Genomic DNA, 13,040 nt, shown 5'->3' with positions numbered 1-13,040 from the left:
TCTGACCCTGGCAGACGGCACACCGGCTGCAGGGGTGTATGATGGCACGCTCGCGTTTTATTCTGCATTTCCCGGCGCTTCATGAGGCCCTACAGGTCTCCTTCCATCCTTTAGCCTCATTCCCTTAGCCCTCATTTCTTTTTCATTTGAACTTAAAAATACTTCCTTCAGGGGCACCTCCGTGGCTCAGTCAGTTAGGAATCTGACTCTTGATCTCAGCTCAGGTCATGGTCTCAGGGTCGTGAGTTCAAGCCCCGTGTCAGGCTCTGCGCTGGGTGTGGGGCCCCCTTAAAAAAAATAAACAACTTTCTTCCATTTCAAAACAAAAACCCACAATGTTATTGAGAATATTGTTGGAATTACATTAATAAAATGATGACACTTTACTTTGGAGCTTTTAGGAGCATGTGGTTTCTCCACATGCTCAGGAATTGTTTTAGATTTTACAATAAAACCACACAGTTTCCTTCGTGTCAATCCTGGACCATTCTGGTTAAACTCGTTCATAGATTCCCTGCAGTTCTCAATCATGACTGTGAACGGAATATTCCATTCTCATAATCCACAGGTTCAAGGTGGTTTAAAGAGCTTTTGATCTCTTGTATATCTCCTTCCTGGGAATATAAAAATATCATCTGAAAATAAAGGTAATTTTCTGTTATCCTGCTTATTTTGTTTGTCTTAATGCATTAGCTAAAAATACCAATGTTAAATAATAAAGGTGAAAGCAAGCTTGTTCGTCTGGTTCCCGATTTCCATTTTTGGTACAGGTTGTCTTGCTGGATCTTATCAAATAGCTTAGCGTTTACTGATATAGCCACTTCCCCACCTTAACGGACCGATAACTACAGAAGAAATCAGAAACTCGCGATGGACACACGGTTTACGAAGGGCGTGACATGGGCGGTCGCGCGGCTGACCTCCGCCGGTCCGCACCGGCTCCGCTCCAGTCCAGCGGAGCGTAAGACAGCACCGACTCCGTGACACATGGAGAGAGCGAGCCCTGACCCCACACTCAAAGAGACAGCTGGGAAAATAAAACAGTGCAAACGGCCTCTAAGTTCAAAGGCAAAAATGCTATGTAACATACTGCAACCGCGGCCTTCCACTGCTATGGAAACCCTGGTGCGCGTCACAGCCACGGCACCAGCCCCAGAAGCACCAGGACGGTCACCCAGAGCCGCAGTCTGTTGCCACCTCGGTGACCCTCGGGCATGGCTGCTCGGACGGGGATCCATCCAGTGGCCCAGTGTCTGTCAAACGACCAAGTTCTCACTGGAGCATGTTGTCTCAGAGGCAGCTGCTTCCTGTGCCTGCAACCAGCCCCCGGCTCGGGTCTTCAGCACGCGACGCCCCAGGGTCTCCCCTGCAGTGGGGTGCTGGGGCTTGTTCCATGCACGCCTCCCCCCACAGCTGCGGTGATATCGTGCTGCTAGCTGACACTGGCCTTGGCGGGAACACCGCATGTTTTGGCAGAAATACGGCAAGTTCACACTTCAGCAGAACTGCCTGTTACACGTTCACCAAACTACTGCCTTTGGTCCCAAAGCAGCACGGTTTGAGTCCACGGCGCTGCGCTGAGGAGGTCCCCGAAGTGGCTGAGCCGGGCACATCCTGCCCCTCTGGGCTCCACGGCAGCCCAGCCTCTCGCCCACCGCAGCCGGGCCTGGGGCTGGCCTCGGCACCACCTGGGCGACCACGGGCAGCTGGCTTCAAGGACCACTGCAGCGTCAGATGACTGTGACAGCCTCCTGGCAGGACCTCTGCCTTCACCCCACCCGCCACAGGTCTGCTCAGGAGCTGTCAGGAGTTTTCCTAGACCGTAAGTCAAACCACGTTACCTGCTGTGTCGCCTCAGAACCCTGCTGTGTGGGCAGCAACATGCTGGTCCCAGGCAGGGAGCCCTTTGTCTTTGCAGCCGGGGACCAAAAGCCCCAGTGGCCAACAAGACTCAGGAGGAATTCAATAGGGAAGTGTCTGGAAAGGTTTTCCCCCTGGTGACAGGGCGGGGGCAGGGAGGTGAGCTTTGTCTCACAGCTTGGGGCGCCGCACCCCTGCTCGGCCCTGCACCGTGGGTCCCGATCCAGAGGGCCTGCCCCACTGGAGTGTGAGTGCGTGAGGCCAGGTCTCCGTCTCATCAGCGCAACATCCCGGGCCTAGAAAACCGAACCGGGTGGTACACGTGGGCAGCTGTCCTTGCTTTGTTAGCATTCTCGCGGGCTCTTTGGGGTTCGCCCTGGTGTCAGAGGCTAGCTCCGAAAGACGCTATGGACTCTGGTGTGGGATGAAACAGCTGTCTCCCCTTCCCCTTTAGGGAGGGTTTCTGTTCTGGGCGCAAAGCTGCCACCAGCCTGTTTCTGTTCGCTTTTGTTTTTGGAATAGACCAACCTGGTGCATTCCCTCTGAGCTGAGAAAAGCAAACTCTGCTTCCAGGGAGTCATGAAAAATTACACATTTGATATCAAAAGCCATTTCAAGTATCACTGATAGTGACGGTATTGGAGAACAGATGCTAGGAGTTCTTACTAGGGAATGGCCCCAGAGTGAGCCTGGAGTCCCCGGCCTGTGTCTGAGGAGCGGCTTCCATGCGGGGAAGTCCGAACCGGGAGCAGCCCCAGGGGCCAGCAGGAGGCCGTCTGCCTCCTCCGGGACCCGGCCTGGCCCGGCTGGCCCGTGTCGTGTGGTCGGCTTGCCTGGCCCTGGCTGCCCGCCCGCCTACCCGCCCGGCAGCCTACACGTTGGACTTGGCGATCATCTTCTCCAGCAGGCTCATCATGCGCTCCTGCAGCTGCAGGCTCTGCACCTGCAGGAGGTTCTGCTGGTCCAGCACGCGGCGTACCTCCCGGCACGTCTCCTCCATGGCACGGCTCAGCTTGCGCTGCTCCTCCAGCATGGCCTCCAGCAGCCGCAGCTTCTTCTTCTGGAAGTGGCAGCTCTGCACCTTGCGCTTCTTCACGGGCCGCTCGTCCGACCTGGAAGGACAGTGCCAGCGTGGGGATGGCGGGCCGCAGGGTCGGGGCTCCACCCGCCCGATTCTCCCAACCACCGCGGTGGACACGTGGGAAGTGGAGGCCCCGGGCAGTGGTGAGGAGGGGCTGCAGCTCTCCCGCTGTGACAGGAGGGGGCCACAGGGGCCGCAGGCACTGCCACCCTGTGGGACTCGAGGCAATCGGGTGACCTGGGTCCCAGGGCCATCCAAACCCCCGTAGCCTGGGTAGACAGGGTACACCATACCACAAGAGCACCCCTGAACCCACTGAGCGCGTGCCGAACCCACAGGCCCAGTGTGGGGCTCGGGGGCAGTGGCCACATGCAGGGAGAGACGAGGAGGGCTGGTGGGTGGGGGGCGCTGCGGCTTCTCCCCCAGGCCCGGAACCTCAGCCCGCGCCATGGCCCTGCCTTGTGCTCTCTGCCCCGGGGCGGTGAGCATCCCTGGTCTCACTGGCCACACCCCACCAGTACCCCCAAGGCCTTGCCAGTCCCCTCCTCTGGGCCCTGTGCTTCGAAGCAGAACGGCGCCCCAGCGGCTCCCGTGTCCCAGCCCTGGTGCGGTGGCTGGGGCAGCCGCGAGTCGGGAACCGGGTCAATCCATGGACACATCTGGCCATAAGCCTCAGGTTTCCAGCTGATTCCGTCTGGCCGTCACAAAGGCACTCTTGTCTGGGGTCTTTGCTCCAGGGAAGGGGCGCTGGACAAACTGAGCAGCAGCCCCTGATTTCCGACTCCCCCAGACCCTCCTCACCTCACGCCGTCTGACAGACCTGAAGGCCAGTGCTCCACCTGCTCTCTGCCTTCTCTTCCCCAAACGGCCAACTCCTATTCACCCCTGAAAGCCGACCCCAAATGTCCCTCCTCTGGTTGCCGGGCCTGCACACCACCGGCTGTGTCTCCTGCACACCTGTCAGTGGGCATCCTCAGGGTGGGTTCACGCAGCCGGTGCTGGCCTAGCAGGACGTCTGTGAAGGGCAGAGGGGACGGGCACGCACGCTGCCACCAGCCGAGGAGCACACTCTGGGGGCTCAGCCCATGCCCCTCCCAGCCAGCCTCGCCGGGGCAGGGAGGAGGACCCCAGGGTGGGGTCTGCTAGGGGGTGACAGGGAGCCCAGGAGCCAGAAACTGGGGGTTGGTGGGGGTGGGGCACTTGGTCTTCCTCTGTGTCCCTTCTCTCTCGTGACACTTAGACGAAGTGCTGACTTATCCCCATTTTACAGAGGGAGACTGAGGCCCAGAGAGGTCAAGGACTTTCCACACAGCCACAAAGTGATGGAGCCGGGAGATGGACCCAGAGCCACAAAGTGATGGAGCCGGGAGATGCACCCAGACTATGGGCACGACGGCCCGCACTTCAACACCTCCTGCCTCCCCGTCCGAGGCCAGCCTGGTCTGAGGCCGCCCCGTCCCTGGAGGCCCTTGCATACCACCTAGGCCTTTGCAGCCAGCCAGGGACGGAGAGGAGGCCACCGCCCCGGGAGCTGCCGGCCCTCAGCGCTCCCAGCCCCTCCTCTGGCCGCTGGGCTCCTGGCCCCTCTGCTGGAGGTGGGGGCAGGGAAGGAAGACACACCTGAACTTAAGGGACAGTAAGCTGGAGGAGCTGTCGGAGCCATCGTCCTGGAAGCGGCCTTCGTAGGAGCACTGGTCATACGGTAAGTACAGAGGGGTGGACTTAGCAGGCGGCGACAAGGACGCCTCGGTCTGGGACGCGGAGGGCCCCGGCTGCTGGCCGTCCGGCACTTTGCCATCACAGGACTCGGGGACCTTGGCCAGAATCCTATCAATGGCTAGGTAATAGGGCCAGTCGGGCGGGACGGACTCGCTATCTGTCATGCATTTTAATTTCCTGAAACGAGAGACACAAGAGCCAAGGGTGAGAGACGGAGCTGCCCCCGGCCTGTCCCGCCTGGCCCTCGGCTGCTGGGGCCCCGGGGAACCACTCTTGGCCAGAGAGCCTCCCCGGAAAAACTGGCCAGGCTCCAGAGCCAAGGTGACCTGAGACTCGGAAAGAAGTCGGGCTGGGGACCTACCCCACGGTGGGCACCAGAAACACGCGGCCCACACGTGGACACGACCGCGTGTGAGCGCCGGGACCCTGCGTGGAGCTGCCTCTGTCCTTGCTGGTCTGTAGTTTCTACACTCCCTACAAGGAACAGATACTGCTTTTAAGTAAGTTCACCAGCAATAATAAAGTAAACACAGGAATAAAATATCATTACAAGTATCGTATAATGCAAACATAAGGAGTCATAATATAAGAAATCTGTTTTTCTAAAGAAAACGCCTCAGAAGCGAGAACCACAGGAGTTAAGGGCGCAGGCTTCAGCGTCCCACAGATCTGAGCTGTGTCTCATCTCCACCACTCTGCTATGTGACCTTGGGCAGGTTCATTAACCTCTCTGAGCCTCCATTTTCACATCAGTAAAAGGGGATGAGCAAAATAAACTCCTCGTAAGCTTTAGGGAGAATTTAATAACTTAATAAGACAATGTTCCTGGCAAACAGCAAACTGACCAGATAACATTCTTGGCTGAAGATACCAGGAGGCAGCAGCATCCTTACTTAGACTCCAGGGCCATGGGTGTGCATAGCATAGCTCTGCCCACCATGGACGGGGACCCCGCCCAGCCCTGTGTCCTGCCCTTCCCTGCAGACAGGCCTTGTAGGTCCCTGGGGCTTGGCCAAATTCTGGGGGCTCAGGGATGGGAGACATGGCTGCAGGAGAGCTGGGAAGCCCTGGCCAGGCCAGGAAGGAGGCCACAACTGGGTGGGGGGGGAGGGGCGTTTCTGTCTGCCCCATCAGATCCAGCCTTAGTCTGTGGCCCCTACATTCCTGCTCCATGCTCCTCCCAAGTAGGAAGGCCCTCAAGCTATAAGAGACCCCTGTGGCCGGATGGCTCCTGCCTCCTGATGTGGGGCTCCTGCCAGCGTGGGCCCCTGGTCACACTGGTCACTGGAAACACTCAGCTGACCATCTGAACGAGTTGCCTTCAGCAAACGGGCCCACCTGGACGGCAAGGGGGTCTATGGCTCAGGGCAGCAAGCCAAGGCCAGCATCCACCAAGCAGAATGTCCTCAGTAGAAAGCCAGGGACAGGCCACAGAGGGAAAGGCATGGCTGCTCCGCCTCCCGACCCCAGGACCATCCATCACCCTGGAGGCCTGCACAGATTCCAGGTGCATGCAGTAGAGGACTGCACCTGGGGCCCACACCCAGCCTCTGCCTAGGCTCCCTCCAGCCCCTCCAGACGCCCCCCTGTGCTTGTTCTGACCACTCAAGCCAGGCTACTCCTTGGAGAAATGAGGGAAGGCCTGGCTCTGGCACAGGAGACCCCGGTAGGGTATTCCAAGAGACCATGCTCCATGGAACCTGGCTACCCCCTCAGGCTTCCTCAGCCTGACAACCCTAATATGTAAAGAGCTACAGTGAAAAAACAAGAAAAGACTTTGCTGTGGGAGGCTTTCTGGGTGTGGGTGGGGGGAAACAGATAAAGAACTAGTCAACCAATGAAAGCATCAGCCGGTTAAAGGCTGTGTGGCCTTGGGCAAGTCCCTCCTCTGCTCTAGGCCTCAGTTTCCCCCTCAGGGAATGGGAAATTGTTGTATGGGAAGTGTTGTATACGTATGCAGTCCTTCCCCCCAGCAGCAGACTGCAGCGTCTGGAGTGGAGCCCTGCCGGAGGGCCCAGGCCCCTGCTCTGCTGCAACCTCCTCTCCTAGGACCTTCTTGGCCCACATCCTCCACCTTCAGGAACGGAACAGAACACCTCCCCTGGGACTCTGAAGAAGTCTCTCAGGATAAATAATGAATAACTCGCCCAGACGCCAATCAGAGCCCATGAATTCCTGAGTCAGATGGGCAGCCCCCTCACCAGGCACAGAGGGACGTGCCGTGTGCAAGGAGGAGGGGGTAACAGGAACACACACGTCTACAGACAACTCAGCGCTCACATCACAAGCTGGTGGCTGGAACTGAACATTGTTTACGTTGTGAACGAGGCCTTCGGGCCCTTAGTGGCTGCCTCCCTTCTGGCCCCTGGGCCTGCCTGGGAGCTGGGGCTGTGGGTGGAGTCGGGCCTTCGGGCAGGTGCAGGCTCTGGAACTACTCCTCCAAGGGCCATGGAAACAGCCGACGGGGTGTCAGGGGCCCTGCGAGCCTCTGCACGTCTCCAGGCCCCAGACGGGCTGGGAGCTGCAGGCCGGGAGGGTCCTCTCAAGGTGCCCAGGGCAAGACTGCAGGCCCTGTCTACACGCAGCCTTGACTGCACCTCTGGCCCCTGCTCACAGCAGCCACTAGGGCGGGCGGAGGCGGCCGGGGTTGGAAGCCGCTGGGCACGTGCACCTCTCGGGGACACTGACAGGCCCACCCCTGCCAGTATACCCCTACGGCCCCCCATTCTCACTGCTGCTCTTCCCCCCACAGCCCCCAGCTCCGGGGCGACCTGTCCCCCAGCAAGACCGTAGCCTGACCACGACCCTAGTCCTGCCAGTGACCTTTGCCCTGCCCGTGACCCACTCCACACTTGTGACCTTGGCCACGCCCAGCACCCTCTGCACACAGTGACCGTCCGCAGACAGGCCTGGCTGCCACACAGCCCGAGGTGCTGGGCCTGTGGGGCTGTAGCTGGCTCCCCCCACAGGTACCAGAGCTCCCCCGCCCGGGAACCCCATCCACGGCCCCCCTCAGGCTGCCAGGGCTGGGTGGCCACAGTGGGGAGGGTGGAGGCAGATGGGGGGCCAGGCCTGGGTCCCCACTGCTTCGTTCCACAAACAAGGCCCCTCCCACAAGTGGGGGCCTGCTGGGCACTGCAACTTCAGCCCCACCACACACCCCGCTCCCTGCCCGTGGCCCGTGCCACCTGCACCCGCAGCTGGGCTCGGCGGCTGCCGGAAAGGACAGAGCGTCAGTACCAGGTGGGACTTGCAGGCCTGGGGGCTGAGCCTCCTTCTCACCCCGGCCTCAGTTTCCCTGCTTAGCCAAGCCACGCCTGAGCGGCTGGCCCGCGGTCTCCCAGCTGGCAGGAGGGCATGTGGAGGCCGAGTGGACGCCGCCTACAGGTGGCAACCAGGGCAGGGGCCTGGGGTAGGGTGCTGACCGCCCCAGGCCCACCTGGCTGGGCCTCAGCTCCCCCGCCTCCGTGACGGGAGGCAGCACAGACAGTCTGTGCAGGCCCCATCTCACGGCCGGGCTCTGCCCACACAAGGCCTCCCTGACTCAGCTCCGGGGGGGCCGCGGCAGCCCCCGCAGCCTGGGCGCAGCCGGCCGGCCACTGGGCGGGAGTGCGGGCTGTGCGGGCTGTGGGGGCACGCGGCTCGCGGCTCGCGGAGCCCACCTGTACTGGAAGGTCATGTTGGTGATCTTGATCTTGATCTCCTCGCCCAACCGGCGCTCCCCGGTCATCTCCAGCAGCTTGCTGGCCATCTTCTCGTACACCTTGGCGTTGCGCTTGGTCTGCTTCAGCTCGTCGAAGAACTCCTCCCAGACGAGCATGAGGCCACGCATCTCCGCGTCCGTCCAGTTGCGGGCGCGCCGGTGCTTCTCTGTCTGAGGGGACACGAGGTAGCCGGGCACTTCGGCCGCTGCCATGCTGCAGGCTCCTGTGGGGTTAAAAGAGTGCGCTCAGGCGGGGCCTGTGGCCTGCGCACCAGGGCGGGAGCCCCACTCCTGGAAGGCAGCTCCGCGCTCAAAATGGGGCCTACATCTGACAGGCAGGAATTTAGTTAAAAGCTTTTAAACGGGAAACGTCATTTTGATGTCACGTTTCCATAGCAACAGAGCAACTGCATAAGCTACAACAACAGAAACCTTTTAACTGAAAGCGCAGGAATCAGGGCTGCCCTGACGGGCCATCAATACAGCAGCAAGCAGGCCAGACCCAAAACCGGCGGCCTAGGCGCCCGCCCTGCCTCCCACCCCAAACCGTCAGGAGCCTGGGGCGCGCTGGGCTCGCAGGACTCCCGAGGGCGGGGGTCCAGGCCGCGGCCCCCACCTCGGTCCCGCCCCTCTCACACAGGCCAGGGACCCAGGGGAGCGCAAGACGGAGAGTCAGGGGGACAAATGAGGAGGGGGATGTGGAGACAGAGCGAAGGGCGGGCAGCGAGGGGTGAGGGTGCAGAGGCGGATGCCCCCGGCATCCGCGGTGACCCGCGGCGACCCTCGCCTACCCAGGATGTGCTCCACACACAGCGTGCCCCTGGCCCCGTGCTCACATGTGATGGGAAATGCACGGATGCCAGGCTGGGCAGGACATGGCCTGTCTCCCTCCTTGAAGGTGGGACTGGTTGCCGGCCTGGGTGATGTGGGGAGAGCAGAGAAGCCAGGGCAGTTCTTGAGGCCAGAGCGTGGCAGGCAGCAGGCGGGCAGTGTCCATTTGCCCACCTCCCACCCCGGGCAGCCCCAGCACAGCCCTAACCTAACCCTGCTCAGTGCCATCTGTGCTTGACCTGCTTCCACCCGGCGGTGGCATGCTCCCTGTATCCCCAGTACCTCACAGAAAAGGGTTTGCTAAAGGCTTGCTGAGTAACAGAATGAACAAATGAAGGGACCAATCTTAAGTAGTCCCCCCCTTCCCAACAGATCACCTAAATTTTGCCTTTGGACTTACTGGCAAACTCCTACTCATTCTTCAAAGCCCTATTCTGACATCACCTCCTCTCTGAAGTCTTCCGACTCGATTTTGGTCCTTCCCTTTTTCCCTCATGCTGGTTGACCCTACCTTGAGCCAGGCCATTTTATTTTCTACTCTAGTTGTGTGACCCCGGGTTCAGAACACTTGCAAAAGTGAGAAAATAAGAATTCGAGGGGCGCCTGTGTGGCTCAGTCGTTAAGCGCCTGCCTTCGCCTCAGGTCATGATCCCGGGGTCCTGGGATCGAGCCCCGCATCGGGCTCCCTGCTCAGCAGGAACCCTGCTTCTCCCTCTCCCACTCCCCCTGCTCGTGTTCCCTCTCTCGCTGTGTCTCTGTCAAATAAATAAAATCTTAAAAAAAAAAAAAAAGAATTCGCATATTCTCCAAACACCGGGCACTGTTTTAAGAGCTATAGACAGTTTCTTCCACTTTGATCTGCGTGGTTGCTCCCATTTTACACATGAAAAGCCCAAGGGGTGGAGAGGTGAGGTCAGCCTGTGGGCAAGGGGCTGGCTGGGAGCTGAGTCCGCCGTGCTGTGTGGCCTCCTGAAGGAGCATAGGCTGTCAGGCTCCTGGTAAAAGACACCTGTCACCCCTCCTGTGCCCGTGGTCCTGGGTGGGGCACACAGGACGAAGCCAATGCAAACTGCTGTGTGCTGGACGATCTCCCCACCGTCTCCTGGGGTCTCCTAGGAGGTCCCCCAGTGCTGACAAGGTGGCTGCTGCCTGTGGCAGAGGTCCTTGGCCGTGGGACCCTCACCCTCCCTCAGCGGGTCTCTACCAGGGCTTGGCGGAGGCTCATCCTGACGTCTCGAGGGCCAGGGACATGGACTGCTAGTGCCGGCGGGGCTGGGAGGGCACACCGCAGGACGGAAGTGAGCTCTGCACCGTGACACGGGGGGATGGGCCTGGCTCACCAGGAAGGCAGAGGGCACCGCCAGAAAGAACGAGGCTCGCAGCGGCAGAAGGCCCACTTGCGGGAACACAAAGGGGAAACAGCAGTGAGACAGGGTGACCATCCCTGGGGGAGTGCAGGGGGTGGTAGGAAAGGTGGTAGGGAGCGTGGGGGGTGGTGGGTAGGTTGAGAGCCAGGCTGGGGATGGGCTGCGGTGTCCCCTTGGGGCTGGTCAGCCGAAGTCAGCAGGAGGGTCAGCCACAGGGCAGGAGACCAGGGCCATGGAACCCATGAGGACTATGGACAGAAAGTGCCACCTAAAGGCATCAGCATTCAAAATTAAAAGATAAAACTCCAGTGGTTTTATCTGCAGGAGCCCATCGCACCTGCTGGACAGGCCCCAGCCCTGCTCCCTAGGTGTAGGTGCCCAGCCAGGCTCCGGCGTCCATGGGCCGTCAGTGAGGCTGCCTGGCATTTGTGGGTTTCTGGCGGTGGCCTAAACCGGGGGAGGGACTCCTGAAGTCCAGGCTGAAAATCACCACGGTTAACAGAGGTCCTCCTCAGATCTGCCCACGCGCCCAAGAGCTGAGGTTGGAATGGGGAGCTGTCCGTCAGGTGGAAGGATGGGAGGTGCCCCGGATGGGGTGGGTGTGCTGGGGTCAGAACTGGAAGTGCAGCGGGTGGGGGCAGCTGGGGCCTCTACCCCGTCTTCAGTGGGTTCTTGGGTTGAGGCCTGCGTCCTTTCTCTCCAGGCCTCAGGGGTCACCTGGGGGCACAGGGACACCACCACCTGGCCAGGCACACCTCCTAGGAAGGCTCAGGGTGGCTGTACCCTCCAGGAAGCCCCCAGTCCTCAGGCAAAGGCTCTCAGCACCCCTTGAGGGCCTTCCCCAGCACAGCTCCAAGGGCTGAGCAGGGCTGCCTCCCGGCACCTCCCAGGACAGAGGGAGGCAGGCAGAGCATGGCCGTGGAGCTGCAGGCCGGGCTGGGGACGGTGAAGACGCGTCAGGACAGTTGCTGCCCCAGGGCCCCCAGGCAGCAGGCCAGCTGGTCCCACTGCCTCCAAGGGGCAGCTGCCGGCCTGTGTGTGTCACTCTGTGCTCAGGACTCTGGCAAACCGTGGCTCCAGAGGAGGGCTCTGCACCTCCTACTTCCCCTCCAGCCAGTGCGTCCAGGGCAGTCAGGGCAAAAGGCTGGACTCCAAATGTCTTTGCAGGTTTCAGTGGGCACCGGAAGCCCCCAGAGAGGGGAGTCCTGGGGGAACTTCTGGGAGCAGAGCTCTGAGGGGGGACCTCCAAGGAAAGGTCCCGGCTAGGTGGGCGGCCCTGTCTGTCCTTGCTGGGGAGGGGCTCCATACCTTGGCACAGCTGCATGGCCTGCTGGGACCCTCAGTCTCCGAGGGATGGGGAGGCAGAGGGCCGGGGACTGGGTATCCGGCAGGACCTGCAGGGAGAAGGGGTAGTCAAGCCCTGGCAGGAGGCCAGGGGCACCTGTGCGGCCACGCCCTGTAGGCCTCCATCTCACTGTGAACGGACACTCCGTCTGAGATACTTCGGTGTGCCAGCCCTGCCCGGCCAGGCAGGCCAGCACGGGGACCCAGGGCAGGAAGCAGGTGTGCCCGTGAAGAGCCTCTGGCACCAGCCAGGGGCCAATGCCAGTGAGCCAAGCCTATCACAGTGGGCAGTCGAGTTTAGCAGTGGAAACACTGCATCCTGGGCAAAGGCAGGAAAGCATGTGGAAGGTGGCGGCAGTGTGGCAGGGCGGTAGGGTTGAGTCCTGGGAGGGTGGGGCCAGAGGGTGGGGGCTGTCCCGGTGGAAGGGGGCAATGATCGTCCCAGGGTGGCCGGCTCACAGTGGAAGGAAGCTCCAAGCTGCGGCCCAGCGCTGTGTGGATGGGTGGGTGCATGGGGGGCGGCTGTAAGCCCAGCTCACCAGGCTGGCACCACTGCCCTTTTCCTTACATCCCTGGGGAGCCCAGACCCTTACCTGTCAGCCCTCTGCCTCGGTGGGTCCCCTGGGCCCACCCACACCCCCAGTGCCCCTCAGGCCTATGAGCCCCAGGCTCCCTAGAGGATGTGGCCAGCAGGGAGAAGACCATTGGAGTGGCCTCCAAGTTTCCTGCTTGGGAGGCTGGTGAGGACGCGCCATCCAAGCAGATGTTAAGGCCCCCAAATCCGTGAAAACTGTAGGACGTGCTCACGGCTTCCCAAAAGGAGTCTTGGTGATGCCACAAAGCAGGCCCACATCTATGCCCACAGGCCCCAGCAGAATGCTTCATCCAGCGGCACTGAGTATGGCCAGGCTGCCTGCGGGGCGAGGTCAGCTGCCTCCAACACACCCAGCAGGGCTGCAGAGGCTTCTTCTGAAGAACAGCAGGGTCTCGCCCTCTACGGAGGGCAAGAAGGGCATGGGGCGGCAGCAAAGCCCACTCACGCCAGGGGCTCTGAGACCCTTCTTTCTAGAAAAAACAGGTAGGCCAGGTGTGCTCAGGTGCACTAGGCAGGGTCTGGCTGTCCATGCTTGGACCA

The 13,040-nt window shown here is 60.9% G+C and overlaps 1 protein-coding gene across 1 annotated transcript; it reads right to left on the bottom strand.

Moving 5' to 3' along the window:
• Nucleotides 1–315: 315 nt before the first annotated feature.
• On the bottom strand, nucleotides 316–12,226 carry MSANTD1 (Myb/SANT DNA binding domain containing 1). Its single transcript, XM_025887759.2, has 4 exons — nucleotides 11,870–12,226; nucleotides 8,323–8,587; nucleotides 4,562–4,837; nucleotides 316–2,972 (listed from the first exon to the last, which is right to left on the bottom strand). The coding sequence occupies exons 1-4, from the start codon at nucleotides 11,883–11,885 to the stop codon at nucleotides 2,732–2,734; spliced, it is 798 nt and encodes a 265-aa protein (XP_025743544.1). The 5' UTR covers nucleotides 11,886–12,226; the 3' UTR covers nucleotides 316–2,731.
• Between the last annotated feature and the right edge of the window lie 814 nt (nucleotides 12,227–13,040).

Source organism: Callorhinus ursinus, unplaced genomic scaffold (genome assembly GCF_003265705.2).
Source record: "Callorhinus ursinus isolate GAN/ISIS: 27379988/994484 unplaced genomic scaffold, GSC_fseal_2.0 scaffold4, whole genome shotgun sequence".
Lineage (NCBI taxonomy): Eukaryota > Metazoa > Chordata > Mammalia > Carnivora > Otariidae > Callorhinus > Callorhinus ursinus.
The sequence above is the reverse complement of the archived record's forward strand: the minus strand, read 5'-3'. Positions and strand labels throughout refer to the sequence as shown.